Raw genomic sequence first — 18,799 nt, 5'->3', positions numbered from 1 at the left:
AAAGTTTCATTGAAACGTGTTTCTGCGCAGCTCTGTGCGCGGCAGGTCGGCCATGGTTTCCCCAGAAAGCTGAATAAATCTCCTGTTCGGTTTAAAAAGCTGCTTTTGTTGTTCTTTGTGAGCAGGAGTTGTTGGTTTCATGAGAAGCGGCTTCACAGTGACTTCACTTCCCAATTTTAGAGGGTGAGAGAGAGAGCGAGAAAAAAACGAGCTGTCATCCGGTTAGAGCGCGCAGCAGAAACTGAGTGCAATGGTTTGCGCCACAGAGGTAATGCAAGGCTGCATGAAGTGAACTGAGGTCAGAGGCTGAATTGGTTCCAAGTTTCTCCACAAACCGACTAAATGCCAGAGGGCTGGAGGCTGCTGCCGCTGCTGCCGACATGGACTGCTCCATAAAGGTAAGAGGCGCCGCTGGAGCCGCTGGAGCCGCTGGAGGCGGCGGGCGGGCGGCCGCAGCAGACTGCGCAGTGAGAGAGGCTCCCCACTCTTTCCTTCTGCTACAAAATTTCCTCTTCCTTCCCGTTCGTGGTTGTATGTCGGCTCTATAATAACACAACTAACCGCTGCATCTTTACACTCAGATAAAAACACTAATTGGTGGCCGGCTGCGCGCGTAAAAAGCGGAATCTGCACAAGTTTGCGCGTTTTTTTCTCTCTCTTTCAGTCTTTTGTGTTCTGCGTGTTCGCCGTCCACGGAGCCTCTTTCAGAAACACGGAGCGTGAATCTCACACAGCTTTTTTGAATTATTATTTTGTTTTTGAACTTCACGGAAAATGGGCCCCTGAAGGGCCGCGGTCCCCGATGGGCGCAGAGCAGGTGTCCCTGAAGGCGTCTTGGACCGAACCGGAGCGGGGGGGTCCGCTCCCAGCAGCTAACTGGTATTTCTCCGGCCCTGCCTGTCGGGTCCACCTGTCCGCTCCTCCTCTGCGGGCCGCGCTCTGCCGCTGCTGCGCCAACATTTAGATTTTCATCTGTTTTAAACTCAAAAATGATTATTGCGCAAAAAGGAGAAAAGGTGAAAAATGTACAAGTTCATCTTAAATATATCAGTTTGAGTTTCAGCTAAAATATTCACAGCAGGACTGGAAATGATGTTTTTATTTCAGTTTTCTGATAAATAAAATGTAAACTGTTTACATTTAAAACTAAATTACTAATTTCTATATTTTAATTTGGAGATGATTTTATCGGGATTAAATTAAGTCCTTTTTAATATTTTTATGTAAAACCAGAAAATGAAAGTTTCTTTTAAAAACAATTCCTCAGATTGAGGAACTAATATTTCGCTCGTTTCGTGTTTTCTCTCCGACGAACTAAAAGGTTCTGAATCATTTCTGGGTTCGGTTGGATTTAAGCAGCGTGTGATTTAACTTCATTTCATCTGAACTTTCTGCTGTTTTGAATCCGCTGCTGTGGCTCCGGGAATGTTCTCTGATGATTATTTTCCAGGTGATTATTCTCCGGAGCAGATTGTGTTTGCTGGTTTATTTTAAGCAGAATTTATGGCTGCAAACTGGAGCGCTTGTCAGGTGTCGTTATCTGAACTCTGCAGGCTTCCTGTCTCAAACCTCAGACTTTCCGCACACATTTCCGCACCCTGGACCCGAGAACACGCACACACACTTACACACAGTTTTTTAAAGAATCAGAAAGGCAACAAAGGCCGCGCAGAAAGAGTCGGTGGACGAACCGAACCGGGCCGCGCAGAGAAAAGGCCGCAGAAAGTCGCGCTGCCTTTTGCACACTCAGCTCGCTGCGACTTTTACTTCTGCTTTTTGCGCCATGCAGGACTGCGCCTTTACACAACCCCCTGTGAGGCCTCTCCTGCCTCCATTTGCTCAATAAATTCAGCTGTAATTACAACAGGAACAAATTAGTTCAAATCTACATTTTAAAAATCCAAACAAGGATCTCCGAACCAGGAAATCAAACTTTGAGCTTCAGAAAGAGAAAAAAAAAATCCTCGAATAATTTTGCTTTTCTGAAGATAAAATAAAATCCACGAATTCAGTTGATGGAAAACATTTTTTTCTCGTTGTGTCTGAAAAAAGCTGCACCAGAAACGCCTCTTTTTCTCTCTTTTTTTCTTTTAGCAGATCTTAGTGTGAAAACTAAAGACTCGATGACCTAAAAGTGTCACAAACTGATGGATCTGAAAGCGGTTTTTATGCAAGAAGAAAAACTGAACCACAAGCTGAGCTCCAGGCGGAGGAAGTCCTTCCTTCTTTACTTCTAACCTCCAGAGCTGCTGTTGTTTCTGTGGCTTTTTACGCAGAAAAAAACGTTTCGAAACTCAGACAATTATTTATTGATTTCTTTATTTACAGCAAAGAAATCAGAAGAAACAGTGCAAACATTTTCAGAAGGCGAAACTTTGTATTATTATTATTATTATTATTATTATTATTATTATTATTATTATTATTATTATTATTATTATTATTATTATTATTATTATATGCCATCGTGCCATAAATATTTTTAAGTTTAAAAACGCCAAATTGTCTTTTCTGACAATTTAAAAAAATTATTTCATACATTTTATAGTAAAATTCGTACAAAACTTTAAAGATTCAATTATTGAAAACTCATTTTTAAGTGGATTATCGTAATAAAAATGTCAAAAATAAGATAAGGAAACTATATGATTTTAAATAAACTGAAACATAAATGAAAACTAAATGTACCCTGACTGCAAAGAGAAGCTTTGGAAAATGTTTTTAAAAGTTAAATAAATAAATATTTTCCAGGAATATAATAATTATGCTGATTTAAAAGTGTTAGATGTGTTGTTGCTTCTTTCTGCTTCTCAATCCTAAAACGTCTCTGAGCCTAAAGGTCACGAAGACTCGCTGCAGATCTGCTGATCTTTGTCGTTATTCTGGTGAAGGAGTCAGACATCTGGCAGTGAGCTGCTGCTGCTGCTGCTGCTGTTGCTGCTGCTGCAGCCGCTGCTGCTGTTGCTGCTGCTGCAGCCGCTGTTGTTGCTGCTGCAGCCGCTGTTGTTGCTGCTGCTGCTGCTGCTGCAGCCGCTGTTGCTGCTGCTGCAGCCGCTGTTGCTGCTGCTGCAGCTGCTGCTGCTGCTGCTGCAGCCGCTGTTGTTGCTGCTGCAGCCGCTGTTGTTGCTGCTGCAGCAGCTCACTGCTCCTTTGGGCAGCATGCATGATGCAACCCGCAGCGCCGCTGGCAGCTCAGCCATGTTGGCTCACGGTTTCCACGCAGGACTCGGTGTTTGTGCTGCAGCAGGTAAAAAGTGTCGAGCTGCAGCGCTGCGCGTTCAGGCGCAGAGGATTTTTAGGACATCAGCTTCTGCCTCAACAGGGTCATGTTGTTTTCTATAAAGTTGTTTTGTGTCACCGAGCAACAGCCTGAAACACATTGAACAGGAAGTCAGTTGTGGCATCGGCGGTCAGGCCACAGTTTGGTATATTTGTATCAGTGTGCAGAGAGACGCAGAGAGACGCAGGTGAAGACTGAGGCCTGATTCCTCCTTCACTCTGCAGAGCAAAACGGCACAACTCCATAAAGTTCATAAAAGAAGGAAAGTCCTCCGGTTTTCACTGCTCTGCTCAGTCTGGAGTCACTAGTGAGTTTTTATCCCCCCTTCAGGCCAAAGTTTCACTTCTGCTCGGAGTGAAGAGGCAGAGAAAGCCGGAACGGTCATTATTTATCCGCAGTTTCTCACCGGTCAGCTGAAAACTGCAGCTCTGTGAGGTCAGTCAGTTTTAGAGGAAAACATACTTTAAAGAGTTTTTGTGCTTTCTGCTTTTCTTGAGTAACTTTATGAAGTATAATTATTGTTGAGTAAAATGTCTGGCTCCTCTGCAGTCACTTCACTGAAGGAAGAACAAACCTGCAGGTTTTATTAAAGTTTTATAAACTTTATATTGACAGAATTTAATTTAATTTTTTTGTCTTTTTTGTTACTTTATAAATATGTCATCTATATAAATTATTTTCATCTCTATCTTCATTTCAAATCTCCATCTAACTTTATATTTTGGTCCATCTGATGATGTAATTTTGAAATATTAAATAATTGATGTTTCTATCAGTCACTCAGTTACTTGTGTTGCTTTTTTACCAAATATTTTTTTACTCTTCAGTCGTTTCTTGCTCTGTTGAGTAAATGTGTGTATTCTACACACACCTTCCCCTGGAGCAGCAGCTGATGTTTATTCACCTATAAATCAAACATTAATCAGACTCCTGGGAAACTTGGGCTGTGAAACTTTCAAGATCAGATTTTATTTTTTATCAAAGATGAAAGTTTAGCAGAAACTCACTGAGTGATTCTCACTCCTTGAACTTCCTCTCCGTTTGTCACAGAGAAAAGTTTCTGTTTGCTGCAACATCAGGAACCAGCATCAGGCCAGGTAACCATGGCAACCCTGGATGGACGTTAGGCACATCCCTCCTCGTGGTGAAACATGGTGGTGGCAGCATCATGCTGTGGGACAGCTCAGTCCTGGAGGAAAACCAGAGCTTTCTGCCAGAACTACAAAATGGTCTAGTCAAAGTCCAGACCTAAACACCACTGAGGATCTGAGGAGAGACGTTAAGCTCTCCATCCAGTCTGCCTGAGGTTCTGAAGCAAAGATCGGACCAGGCGGTTCTGTAAACTGTCCACTCAGGGGAGCACGCAGCACTTTTCAGATTCTGTTTTTCCTTCTACTCCACTTTGTGCTCATCTGATAAACTCACTGAAGTTCAAGCAGTTTGAAAATGTAAAAACTTTGAGATGTTTTTTAATTTAATCACAACATCAGAAAAAGTTTCATCAACCCAGAAAACATTCAACCTGAAAGTTTAGAAGGTTTGGAGATGAAAATGTTTACAGATTTTTTTTTTTTTATTTGTAAAGTAAAAAAAAAATAATTTTATTTTAAATATGATATAAAAGATGCTTTAGTTTGCAGTTTGTAGAATTATTACGCAAAAATTACACATCTGATGCAACGAGGAGCCGAAAAATGATGCAGTGAATCACAGATCAGCCTGACCTGTGTGTGTGTGTGTGTGTGTGTGTGTGTGTGTGTGTGTGTGTGTGTGTGTGTGTGTGTGTGTGTGTTTGGAAGCAGAGGTTTGTTCAGTCTGAGTTAAAACCTGTAGAAAACATTTGTAGCTCTCATTGGAGCAGCTCTGGCTCTCTGGGTTAAATGGACCTTCAGGTTCTAGAAGCTGAAGTTCTGCTGAGCTCATGAACCCGGCCATGTTGGTTCTGCTGCTTCTGAACAAAGGAGTCATGTTTCAGGCCTCACTGAGCTGCGATACGTTGATAAAGAGACGTGAAACGGTATCAGGCCTCTGCAGGATGTTGAGGCCTGCAGCAGGTGCTGCCTCGGTCAACCTGCAGGGGGCGGAGCCTCACAAACTGAGTTAATGCATCATCAACTCTTCTGAAGCTGAACATGAAGCAGGCTGCAGAGCCAGGAGCTGCAGCCTGCAGTGTGTGATCACACACACTGCAGGCTGCGGAGCCGCCTGAACGGCTGGTGCCAGGCAGTCAGATGTGGTTTCCAGCATTCAGGCAGCAACTGAGCTAAAAACACAACACAAAGAGAGAACAATGCGATGGCGGCACTTCAAACAGCCTGAGCTCTCCTTTCTGTCCAATACCCCCCTCTTTTCAGAGTTGTTTTGCAGCTTTAAAATGACCCACATTCGTACATTGTGCCCCCTCCCCTCCATTTCCTCTCCCTTGGCCTGTGCCAAAAGGTTCCTGTGCACATGGCGGCCCGGCTTCCTGCAGGCCACTGAAAAAGCTCAGCGCTGACGTACAAGGCCTGAAGACAATGCTGGGCTCCTCTAAACAAACACGCATCGCCCCCCAGCCCCCCAGCCCCCCGCCCCCCCGACTCCATCTGAGGAGCAGAGAAGAAGAACGGGCCGCTGGATGGAAGTGCCATCTCAGGGCGGTTTGTGGAGGAACACAGGAAGACGGAGTTAAATCTGAATTAGACTCCGCCCTGAGCTTCACCCTCCCCCCGCGGCAGCCCCCGATCCTAACGACTAAATAAAAGTGTGGTTAAGGTTACTGATGTCATGTGAGATTAGAAAACCTGCTGGCTGCTTTCACACTATTTCTGAGCACCAAGCTTCTCACGTCGCTGCTCAGAGTTTTTCTTAGTTGCTTGAAAACCTCCAGCAGTTCAGCAGCAGAATCTCCTTCCATTGTTGGAGGAAACAAGCCGACAGGTTTCCACACCGTCCGACTCAGACTGGACCTAAAGCTGAACATCAAGCCGCGGAGGAGTTTCTGTCAGCTCTTCAGAGTAACAGGAACCATCTGAAGGCAGGTCCAGAGTCCAAATCAATCCAACAGATTAATCACCGTAATCTCAGTTAATCTGACAAGTGGACCTGTCAGAACCAGAACCTCCGTCTGGATCTCCAGGCAGCGGTCAGCACTGATCAGAACCACAGAGTCTCTCTGGTTGAAAGAAACTTCAACTGTTTTGAAATATTCAGTCAAGGAAAAGAAAAGATAAAGTCTAAAAACGGCCGATTTAAATTATTAAAATAACTCTTCAAAACGTTTTATTTATTCTGAAAAGTCTGACGTACATCATTTCCTGTGACCTGTCAGAGATAGTTTCCATGGCGATAACAAGCTTTCAAAACACAACAAGTTTTCCTCAGAAAAACAAACAGACAGAAAACGGTTTAATGCTTTGGAGTTATTTTTCACTTGATGCAGAAAACCCAAAACGTTTCTGGAGCCTCATCAGGAAAACCTCAGATGGTTTCTCAGGGTTCATGACCTTTTTCAGGTTTTGGTCAATTTCAAATACACTGAGAAAAAGAATTGGAATAAAAATGGCGTCCATTTTGAAATGAAAGATGGCGGACCTCCAATAAGACCCAACATGTTGAATTGAAAACATTCATTTCAATTTCCACAGTGGTAATTTATGAGATGGTATGAAAACGTCCCATTACTTTACTTACATAAACCCAACAGAGTTTGGACCTGGAGGTCAGGCCGGGTCAGAGGCTCCAGATCACTGGATCCTGCCTGGTCCAGATTCTTCTGTGCAGAAAACCCCAGGCAGGCGATGAAGTGATGAAGTAACTTATCGAACTGCTGAGATGAAAACTGACAGGATGTTCCAAACACTAACACACCTTCATAAATAATGTTTTCATTTGTGTTAAAGTTCATGTTGTTATCTGTCAGAAGTCACGGTCCAGTCCAAGTTTCTGTTCAACAGCCAAACCCGTAACAATGACGCATTTCCCTTCCGGTTCTGCTGAACGTGTTCATCGGCTGAATCGTTCTACGTCTGCCACTGATCCAGTCTGTCAGAGGTGGAAGTAATTTTTATTAATCAACATTTTAGAATATTTGTATAGGAAAAGGAAATTCTGACTTCTGAAAGCAAAATAAATACAGATTAGCTGTTTCTGGAGGCTAAAGCTAACAGTTAGCCTAAGCAGCACTGAACCCAAACAGCTGCAGTCTTTTTCCCTCACAGGTTAAATATCTCAAATATTCCAGGGGTTCAAATGATTTAACTTATTACTGAGCCTGGATATGAAAAACACCTTTAAGATCATTAAAAACGATTAAAACATTTCAGTTTAAAAGCCCAAAGAGCTGAGCCAGTAGCCGATTAGCCTGTAGCCGATTAGCCTTTAGCTATCGTGGCATGTTTGTGTTACTGAACCCTAAAGTGGGAAAACAGAAGAATCAGAACCTGTTAATGTGAATAACGGGAAGCGGCTCCAGTGTTTTTACTAACACAAGCTAGCTGCTCCGTTGCTACGCTAGCAGTGGGACAGAGAACAGGCACAAGGGGAGGAACTGTTCAGCTTGGTCCGGTTCCCTTCACTGAACCCTGAATCCCATCTCTACTACAATTATTCCCCAGAAATTTTTGAATTGTTTAAAAGTGAATTCATTTTTAGTGAGCTGGAAAAACTTTTTAAAATTCAGAACAATATACTGAAATGCATTTAAATTTAAAATGTATTCTGTTAAAAACGTAGTAAACCATGTTTAAACCCGACCTGTTCGGATCGTGACCGTCTGCCGGTTCTGTGTTGGACAGGAAGCGCTTTCTGTGGTGACTGAAGATCAGCCCATATTCGAGCCGAACTTCTCCGCGGCGCCCGCCATGCACATGAAGAGCGAGATGACGTCACCTGGCGGCTTCAGCCAGGCCTCCAAGCCGAGCCCCGAACCCGCCGAGTCGGAGTGGGTGGGCTCGGCGGCGCAGAACCCCGGCAAGAGATCCGAGCACGTCAACGGGACCAGGTGAGTCAGACAGGGCCGCGCAGAGGGGGGGCGGGTTCCCGGATGGGCTGGCTGCCGGTGTGGACACCCGGGTTTTTCCAGACACTTAAATTCTTTGTTTACTGTTCAGGGTCCAAACGGAACGTCCCGATTGTTTCTTTGTTCTGTTTTTAACCCGAACTGCAGGAATACACATTATGGCCTCAGAGGAAGAAATTCCTGACGCCCAGCTGCTGCTGCAGCAATTTACACATAAAAACTGGAAACATTTAATACTAAACTAGCCTGTTAATAGTTAGAGGTTGTAAATCAAATCTCTGGAACTTTATTTTCATACTAATTTGAATAAATTGTCTCTGGTTTAATCTCCAATGAATTGTTCTTCATTTGCTCTCGGCTGTATTAACGCCATTAATATGTTAATATGTAATATGTAACCTGATATGACTGTAATGTTTCTGTCTGCAGCTTTAAGCAGCTGCTTTTACTGCAACATGAACATCAAACTTCCTATGAAGTTAAAAACTGACTCAGCTTTCTTATCTAACTGTCGGATAGAGAGCTCATGTCTCTGCGCTTCATCGGAAGCAAATTAATGATAACTGATCGATAAAGATTATCTTCACTAGAATACGACTAAAACTAAGAACGTTAAGTTTTTACATGTCGGCAAAGGAAAGGACAAACCCTCTGGTGATGAATGTTGGTGGCTAAAAATAAAAACTTGTTTATGTGGTTGAAGTCATTTTCAGTCGTGGTCACCTGCTTAGTGGAAAAGTTTCGTTCAGATAGAAGCTAAGTTTATCTCCTGTCACCAACAGATAAAACACTGCAAGAGGAAATGCACTAATATTGCAAAATCTTCTCTGCAGCCAGAGATTAGCAGCCGCAGTTTTTCCCCCACCGGGTTTAATGAGCTTCAGTTGCGCCGCCTCAGCTCAGATAAAACACCTGAAAGCTGCAGTAATGAGGGGAACCGGGTGTGTTTCAGCCGCGGGTCTCCGGTGGACTGCAGCGTCACCAAACGGTCCCGCCACATGAGCAGCGACGGGGCGCCGCTGCCGTACCAGGCGTCCTACCCGGAGCCGCGGGTCAGCCCGCAGACCGCCACCCCGCCCAGCAGCAACCCCACCGAGGAGAAGAGGGTCATCGTCCCGGCAGGTGAGTCACAGCGCGGCTCCCCAACCCGCAACTGAATCCCTGATCCTCCTCCTCCTCCCGCAGGCCGCTGCAGCAACTGGCTGCTGCAGCGTGACGTCACGGGGTCGAACAGTTTTAGGCGCAGATATGATTGTTTATAATCTTCCCAGCTTCACTTTTCTGTTCTGTAAGGAACAAACATCTGATGCTTCTTAATAAATCATAAAACAAAAGTTTTCTGAAAGTCACAAGTAGCCTACAGCTGTCACATAAATTTTGCTGGATGATAAATCGTTCCGGAAGTTATTGAGATAAACGATCATTTTGATGTTCAGACCATTTTCAACTAATATTATGGTGACGTAATGATGCAAGAACTCATCGTCAATAAACTTTTAATACCGGAGCAGGAAGGCATTTCAAATATCCAAAATCAAAAGCAAAAATAACAGAAACAATAAATCCAACTAATTATTTAGTGCCTGTAAAAAAAAAAACTGACCTTCAAAATAAAAGTCTTAGTGGAGCCCAAATCACCAGACTGAAGATTTTTATCAGCCAGTTTTTGGTAGAAAGAGAAAAATTACAAATCATGTAAATGGAAATGAATGAGTTTGTTCCAATTTATCATGTGATTAATTGATTTCTTCATTATTGATTATTGATTATTGTGACAGGCCTCGTCATTGATCTGCTCTTTTTCTGACAGTAAAACTCATTTTCTTCCGGTTGCCTTTATGTCCCACTTAAATGTTTAGAATGATCAAACTAATTTCAACAAACTAAAAAGTATTTTTTAAATAGAAGAAGCTTTCAGCGCCTGAAGCTAACCGCTGCTGATGAGCGTCGGCCATTTTCTCTCTTTGACTGTTGAATCATGACCTCTGACCTTAACTGAGGCAGTGAGGCTGTAGATGTCCTTCTTGGAGTGGCTCTGGTGGGTCGGCCTCTGGACGGTTCTCCATCCATGGGTAACGGTTCTAACTGGACTCCCAGAACCGGAGGAAGCTCTGACCGACTCCGTTTTGCTTTGACCTGCTTCGTGTTGTCAGACGGTCCCAGCCTGGCAGCGATCCGGAGGCTGCTGGTGAAAAACAAAGATGTCAGTGGAGTTTATCTGGTTAAACACAGGAAATAAAAATAAAAATAAAAATACAGGATAAATCTGTGAGGGTTTGTTTCCAACAGTTTCCTCATTTGGTTTTACGTTTTGTTGTAAATCTCTTTAGTTGTGATGAAATCAAATCTTACACAAACTTCTGCTTCTGATGACGTCACAACAGGCTCAGGTCACATGACCTAGAAACTGACTGCCTCCATCTTCACTGTTTCTGTTTTTTAATCACATTTGTTCTTCATCATGTAATTTCTTAACACCTGAAACTCAGAATATCTTTTTAAAAAAATAAGTAATATGAAAAAGTGAGATATAAATGAAAGGAGGAAATAAGTTTTTACTTCTGCCTATCTTGTTTAAAATGAGAATTTTGAAATCAATAAATTATACCAGAGTTTCAGGGTCAGAGTGGAGGGTGTGATGTCATCAGACAGAAGACCTTCAGTCCAGAATCAGTCCAGTTTTTTAAGCTTGTTTCTGTATTTTAGTGAGAACCTGCAGTAGAAATCCTCACTTCCTTCAACGTGTCAGTTTTTGTTTTTGTGGCAGAAGTTGTTAAAATGAAAAACGCCACCAGCTTGTAGCTTTAGCAGCAGACATTAAACTATAAAATTAGATAAGAATAAAAAACATAAATATGGAAAAACGTTGGAATTAAATTCTGTAAGTTTTCAGATTCACTTCCAGTTTTCTTTGTAGGAATATCAGTGATTTATTCCAGGTTTTAAACATCGCTTGTCATTTGCTGTCTGTAGTTTGGCTTCGCAGTCAGACTGAGTCACCGGCCGCGTTTCTGGGCTCCATAATGGCCGGATGTTGCGTCAGGCTGCATGTGTTGAGCAAAACAATCAGCTGCCCAGGGCGTGGCGCCCCTCGCGCCGCCGTCCAGCTCCACGGGCCGTTCACATGACGGCCGCATTGTTCGCCTCTGGAAGGCCGCGTCCTGAATCACACTGGAAACATTCCACTGGTCCAGTTAAAGTTTTACTGGCAGAAAAACGCTGACATTCCTCACGATAATGAGTCAACATGCAGAAAACCTTCATCAGGTATCGGATGTAACTCCAAATTCTCTCACAGTTCAGTGAAAAAGTATTCACACCCTCGGAAAAACTTTTTCTATTTTTGCTTTTTGGTCACTAAAATGCTGAAGGAAACATAAATAAATAAAAAAGCTGATTATTAAATGATGGCTTCATTTAATAAGGGAAACTGTTCCCAACCAATCAGGCTGTATGTGAAAAGTAAGTGCACCCTAAACCCAACCAGTAATCTGGAATATTTGAACCTTTTCATCAGGCCTCAGTAAAACCAAACTGACTTACAGAAAATGGAGTTAATCACATTTAATGATTCAATAAAGGATCAATTAGTTTCTCTTAACAGAAATTAATGACCTTTGATATTAAAATTAGTTTAATAATCTGAAATATTGGGGTATTTTTTATCACATTATTTTTAAACAAACATTTTGTGACTAAAATTGTTTATTTGAACCTTTCAATATAAAATAAAGTTTTTATAAAGAATAATGACAGAATTATAAAGTTCATGTGCATAAAAATATATATTTTTTTTAAATTGCAAAAATATCAGAAATGGTGCTTTTGAATGTTTACATTTTTATTAAATAATCAAATTCATCTCAGTCCTTTTTCCATTTAAACCCGTTTGATGTTGGATCCGGATTCTGACTCGGTAAAGAAATGAGTTTTCTCTCAACTGTGGCATCTGTAAAGTCCCACAGCATGATGCTGCCACCACCGTGTTTCCCATAATGTCCTTAGATTTGTTTTAATATTTAATCCCTGACCCGCCGGACCTCCAGTTACACCGACGGTGTTTAGAAATCACTCCAGTCCGTTTTCACAACTTGTGGCCATGTGAGATTCTCCTGTCTGGACTTTTCCTGTTCTTATGGGTCAGAACTCAGTGCAGCTTGTTGAGCTGAAATCCTTAAATGGGACGTTAGTGAATCTGCTTTTACAGGAGAACCATTCATGTTACTTAGAGATAAAGACTAGATGTTACCGTCTATTAATGCATATTAAGGTTTGAACTGATAAAATGTTGCAGGTCTAAGCATGTTAGGGGCGGAGTCTCTGGTATTTTTGTTTTCAGCTCATTGTTATGATCAGTGTCAGAATCACAAGCATCAAGTTTCTGCTCTTATTCAGGACTTTCATTTCATTTTGTTTCACTTCACTGATGTTAACGTGTCTCAAAATACAAATACCTGCGTGTCATGAATTAGCATGTTCAACTTGCTGCTGGTTATTTGTGTTCAGTAGAAAACCTCTGCTGTTTGCATTAGCTGCTTTATGATAATTCATGCAGTTCATGCAGCTCTTCCTCCTCCTGCTCTGCAGACCCTGAGGTTTGGACCCAGGACCACGTGCGGCAGTGGTTGGACTGGGCCATCAAGGAGTACGTCCTGGAAGAGGTGGACGTCTCGCTCTTCCAGGCGCTGGACGGCAAGGCGCTGTGCAAGATGACCAAAGACGACATGATGCGTCTGACGTCGGCCTACAACGCAGACATCCTGCTGTCTCACCTCAATTACCTCCGGCAGAGTAAGACCCGCCTCAGTCCTGCTCTGGTTCACGTCGTTATTCAGAGATAAAGCTGAAGGAGAGTCGAGTCTTCAGGCTACTTTTTTAAAGTAAATTAAAACTAATTTTAACCTTTAATTCAGCAGAAAAACAAAGATATTTTTTGCATGTTATAAAACATTTAATTCAAACTAGTTTGATAAGTGGTAGAAATTGAGCTGAACATTCTCACACACCACAGTGTGAAGACGTTTGCAGCAGAACGTTTTCAGGTGCATGAAGCTGTGAACTGCTGCACTGGAAACGATGTTTGTGGTCGTCGACTCCTCAGCCTGGTAAACATGCAGGTTCATGACGATTGTGACTTTTGCTGCATGACCCTGTCGCGTTACCATCGCTGATCTCTGATCGCTGCAACAGTCGCACTTCAGCTGAGGCTGCAGGCCTGTCCTCAAACTAACGGCTCATTTCTGGATTCAGACGTTTGGAGCAGGAAAAACTTCAGTTTTCTTCTTCATGTGTCGCTCAGGTAGCCCCACGTTCTCGTACTCCACGACGCCCTCCAACAACACGCCTCCACCTCAGCCTCCACAGCCCAGGCTGCAAGTGAAAGCAGGTGAGATTTCATCACAAAAATCTAAATGCAGCCTTTCATATGAACTTCTGAGGAACTGCAAAGGTCAGACATGAAAGAGTTCAAACATTTTGACACCATTTACTTAAAAAAACCAAAACTAGCCAACTTCATGTGCATGATGGGCGTTTGGCCCCCAGTTATTCAGCCTCTATAGTATTTATGTTTAACATTGTTTACATTTATGCATGTTGGCAGCAAGAAACTAATTAAAGTTGTGGAAAATCAGTTTCATCTTTCAATATGAGAACTTTTCTACTTCTGTTTTCTGAATGTGTGGGACAGAAAATCAGCAGATATTCACTGAGGTTCACTACCAGCCTCTGATTTTAAGCATGAATTCATACCTTAATTTAAGGAACACCAAGAACGTGTTTTAACAGAGAACCTGTTGGGCAGAACCAGAACCAACTTCAGCCAGGATTCTTCAGACTGTTTCTGACTTCCAGGTTTCTCTAAGATCTGAAGTTCATATTGTTATTTTCTGTTTAAACAGTCTAAATTATTGATGTGAACTTTGTTTTAATTCAACACTCGAGTGTAAAAAACATCCAGACAAAAATGTCCTGTGGAGGTTTTCAGTCAACATAACAGTCTGAATCAATCTGTAATGAAAAACATTTTATTTAGTCTTTTCTTTTGGAAACTCGGCTCATTTTCTGTTTATCTAAAAGGTTTAAATGGACTCTAAACCTCTGATGTTCACAGATCAAAACTGTGAAGTTTAGTGAGAAAACGAAGCAGGAAATGGAGGAACTGAATAATTAAAGTGATGGGGTTGAAAGTTGTGTTCAGGTGGTTTGGACATCAACAGAAGACAAATATTGGAGGTTAATTAATGGAGAAGCTGTCAGGGAGGAAGAAGGCGGAGACCACAGGATGGTTCCTGATGCTCAGACTGAGGTTAGCACAGGGTTCAGCTGGGGTCAGATGGGGTCAGATGGAGGAAGATGGTCTGTGGTCAGCTTCACCCAAACGCTGATTCAGTGTTTTAACACTGAATCAGAACATTTACCTGGCAGGTGTGGAGGAAGACTTCACACAGCAGCGTCAGGTGAACACGTGGAAACGGCGCCGAGTTTCACACGTTTGAGCAGAATGAGTAACATCCTGGAAACGTACGGCTCAGTGAAACACGACTCACAGGCCACGGAGACACTCACATCTTCATTTAGATGATAATGGATGATGTGGCTGCTCTGCAGGATGAGCTGCAGTACGTCTCCATGCCAGGCCCGTCCATCTGCTGGACGGGTTATAAGAACTCCCCTCAAGGGAAAGAAGTCACTTCGAACTTTGCACAATTCAAATTCATGCAAAAGATCTTTCTGCATTTCACAACTGCCACCATTTCCTGTGAGTCACGCGGTTTGGTGTGAAATAAAACTCAGAGAAAAGCTGTAAGGAACTTTCTTGATTGATTTAGGGATCTAAGAATAACGTGTTGAGTTTCAGAAACACGCTAACGTGGTATCGAAGGGCTGAAAGGCTTCTTTGCACGGCACAAACTCCTGTTGACAAAAACTGTGACGAGTCCAAAACTCAACAGCCAGTTTCAGACAGGAAACAGCTGCGCCGTCACAGGAAATGGGGGGTATGAGTCCTGCTCCTGGGACACAATCCATTTCATCTGCTGGTGGCCCGAAACAAAAGCAGGCTCACCCAAGAAGAGAGTCCGGGTCATCTTCAGAGCTCCGCTCTTATCGGGTCGGTCTCCGGTTGCTTCCTCCCAGCAGAGCCGGCTTCACTTCAAACACTGACACCCAGTTCATCCAGTTTTCCCTCTTTGTGTTGCTGCAGAAAGCAGTTTTGATGAGATCGGGCGCAGGAACAGCTGGCCGACCAACAGCATGACGCCCACGGTGCCCAAAGGTAGGCGGCGAGGCCGGCCGTGTGACGGTCCACTCACCCGTGAACACAGAACCACGTTTGCATAAAAATGTTTCACAGCGGATGATCAAACAGCTTCATGTGCAATTCGTCCATCTTCCGGTTTCCAGGTTCTCCGATCGAGCACCAACACAGCAGCAGGGTGACGGATCCGACGCCCAGAATCATCCAAGGTACTCAGGTTCTGACTTCACTAAAGCCACGGTGGTTCTGACGGAAACTCGTTATAGAAAACAAACCTTTTGTAAGATAGTTCTCCTTGATTTCAGAAGATCCTAAAAACTCTCACAGACCATCAACTTGGTGAGTCGGTCAGAGTGTAACGGGTCGAATCCAGGCAGCACAAGCTGCGTTTCCACTGCAAATCTCTGCAACGTGGCGTCAATGTTCCACTGTGTTGAAAACAACAATGCAACTGTGGCGATTCCATTAAATAAATTAAAATCACACGTGAAAACGTTTGTGATAAATCATTAAACATCCTCCTGCAGCTACTTCCTGTCGCCTTCATGGCGTTGACCAGGTGACTCATGATGCAAAAACAGTTTCCAGTTTTGCTAAATAAATAAATTTTGATATGGCCAAAAAAAAAAACAACAAACAAAAACTAACAAATGGAAACCATCTTTCCTGATGTCATCATGAGAACTTTGTGAAAGCTGAAGGAATAATGAACTTAAAATGTTTAAAATACTGTTGCTCTCTTTCTGCAGATCCGTATCAGACGTTGGGGCCGATCAGCAGCCGGCTGGCCAATCCAGGTAAAACTCCCAGAGCAGAAACAGGAAACACTAACGTGAAACAAATGAGGCCTTTACACTGTCTGCTTTGGCAAAATTATTTCAAAACTTAAAACAAGCAAGAAAAGGGCTGGCAGAGTTCACGCCAAGGATCCGGCTGAATAGTCAAACCTCCAATCCCATCACGTTCTCCACAACCTTTGACCTTTTTCTAGGAGAAAATTTACAATCCACAGGAGCTCAACAGCTTCTGCTTTCATTCAGACCGTAATCTCCTTCAAAGTTTCATCCATGAAGGATGATCCGCCGTTTCCTCAGATGATTTAGGAAGCATTGAAGCTCATTTCCGTCCAGCTCTTATCGAGGCTGTTTAGACACTTCCAGGTCCTTTCACTCCTTCACAAACCTCAGACTATTCAGCCGGACTCGAAACCCGGCGTCCATCTCACCAAAGTGACCGTTTGCCCTTCTGTTTCCTCACAGAAGGCCAAGTCCTGAGCTCATCCAAGAACCGAACAGGCAAACAAAGTCCGTACAAGCTGCCTGACCCCAGCGCTCACAGGCCTGTGGGTAGGTTTCTGCCCCAGCTTCCTGCTGCTCCTCCAAGCCTCACAGTGAAAAGGTCACATTTGGTGAAATGAATAACCTCTGACCTGATAGAGCTGTCTGAGGTGGCTGCATTAAGATGAAGAGAAGGAATAAACTGAACAGCGGCTTATTGGGGCCATAGTAGATATAAAGATAGAAGGAGTACATTTTCACCAAAGACTCTGAAATGTTTAGATTAATCTCAGAAAAACAACTCAATTCCTTGAGCTCTAAAAGTCGACAATGTGAGAAAAACTGAGAAAAAAATTCTGAGCTTGAAAACTTAAAACAGAAATTTTGAGAGATCTGGGAATTTCTAGAAATAAAAACATTGAACATTTTCCTGAAAAAACCCTCAAATTTAGAGGATAAACTCAAAATCTTCTATTAAATCAAACAGATTTTCCAAGTTGGTCAAGTCAACTTTGACATTTGAAATGTTTTGACTTTACTAGCTCAGAAAATCTGACTTTTCTCTTGTAAATGTTTGACTTGGAGCTGAGAAATGTGGGAGTTTGTTGGCAGAAGTTCTCTGGTCAGTGGTCCTAACACTGCGTGTCTCCCGCCAGGCTCCGGTCAGATCCAGCTGTGGCAGTTCCTGCTGGAGCTGCTGTCCGACAGCAACAACGCCGCCATCATCACCTGGGAGGGAACCAACGGCGAGTTCAAGATGACCGACCCGGATGAGGTGGCCAAGCGCTGGGGCGAGCGCAAGAGCAAACCCAACATGAACTACGACAAGCTGAGCCGCGCCCTGCGCTACTACTACGACAAGAACATCATGACCAAGGTCCACGGCAAGCGCTACGCCTACAAGTTCGACTTCCAGGGAATCTCGCAGGCGCACCAGAACCACGGGGCGGACGGCGGCCTCGTCAAGTACCAGACTGAGATGTCTTACGTCCAGCAGTACCACAGCCACCAGCCCAAAATGAACTTCATGGGCGGACATCCCGCTCCCATGTCCGTCTCCCCCGGGAACTTTTTCGGCTCCCCGTCGCCGTACTGGAACTCGGCCAGCAGCCCCATCTACCCCGGGTCGGCCATGACCCGACACCCGGCCGCTCACTCCCACCTCAGCTCGTACTACTGATGACGGGACGATCCGGAGGCGAACCCAAGTGCTGAACCTGAGCTGACCCGTCTCAACCAGAACCAGAAGGAAACGTGACGCTGCGGTCCATTTTCCTACCAGGCATTATCACACTTCCCCGCTCAGAACCAGAACCGCGGGTTGGACTCAGACAGTGTATGCATTCAGTTAACATTGCCATTCAGTTTGTAAGTAGTTTTGTTTGATAGCACCTGTTATTAACTGTTTAATGATTGTTCTTTCAGTAAAACACAAGTTGTCACTTTTAAGGATGACTTTTTGTAAAACGATCTGTACAGAATCTTTTTCATGAAACAATAAAACATTTATGCATTATCTGTAGCTAAATCAAGGCTTCAGTTTCTTTTGTTAGAATATCAACGTCTTAATTCATCTGGTAAAAATCCACTTCAAGAAACTAGAAGTATTGATAAGTTCAACTAAATGATCAGTTTCTGACCCACAAATACTGACTTTACCCCAGTCTCATTTCTATTTAAAATACTTTCTGGTGATTTGACATTCAAACTGTCAGCACTAAAATGTTCATAAAGAAAGAAAAATTCAAACAAAGAGGTTTTACAGAGCGTTGTTTCTGCATGAGAATAATAAAATATCTATAATTAAAACCCAGCAGAACCACAATCTGGATCTTTACTCCGTTATCAGACACGTTTTAAGTCCTTGCTGCACACAAAAATCAAACATGCATTACATTTCCAGATTCTTTGCATTATTCTATGATCATTAATATTTCCAAACATTTATTCATCCCAACTACAGAGGAGCCTCAAGCAGAGGAGAT

General features: G+C 43.2%; 1 protein-coding gene across 3 annotated transcripts; it reads left to right on the top strand.

Moving 5' to 3' along the window:
- The first annotated feature begins 219 nt into the window (after window positions 1-219).
- fli1rs (Fli-1 proto-oncogene, ETS transcription factor-related sequence) lies at window positions 220-18,342 on the top strand. Of its 3 annotated transcripts, none has more exons than XM_044118404.1 (10): window positions 220-398; window positions 8,056-8,261; window positions 9,232-9,401; window positions 12,867-13,070; window positions 13,579-13,665; window positions 15,484-15,555; window positions 15,684-15,746; window positions 16,287-16,334; window positions 16,797-16,883; window positions 17,471-18,342. In XM_044118404.1, exons 1-10 carry the CDS (start codon window positions 381-383, stop codon window positions 17,992-17,994), a joined length of 1,479 nt encoding a protein of 492 aa, XP_043974339.1. In that variant the 5' UTR covers window positions 220-380; the 3' UTR covers window positions 17,995-18,342. The 3 variants fall into 3 exon arrangements, with proteins under 3 accessions (XP_043974339.1, XP_043974342.1, XP_043974341.1); XM_044118406.1 differs by lacking the exon at window positions 220-398 and adding an exon at window positions 572-879; XM_044118407.1 differs by lacking the exon at window positions 16,797-16,883.
- The last annotated feature ends 457 nt before the right edge of the window (window positions 18,343-18,799 follow it).

This window comes from Gambusia affinis, linkage group LG05 (genome assembly GCF_019740435.1).
Source record: "Gambusia affinis linkage group LG05, SWU_Gaff_1.0, whole genome shotgun sequence".
NCBI lineage: Eukaryota > Metazoa > Chordata > Actinopteri > Cyprinodontiformes > Poeciliidae > Gambusia > Gambusia affinis.
Note: the sequence above shows the minus strand (reverse complement) of the source record. Positions and strands in the feature narration are given on the sequence as shown.

Coding starts and splice junctions, on each gene's coding strand:
- fli1rs (XM_044118404.1), top strand. Junction 15,747..16,286: donor GACGCCCAGAATCATCCAAG/GTACTCAGGTTC, acceptor CTCTTTCTGCAG/ATCCGTATCAGACGTTGGGG. Junction 16,335..16,796: donor CAGCCGGCTGGCCAATCCAG/GTAAAACTCCCA, acceptor GTTTCCTCACAG/AAGGCCAAGTCCTGAGCTCA.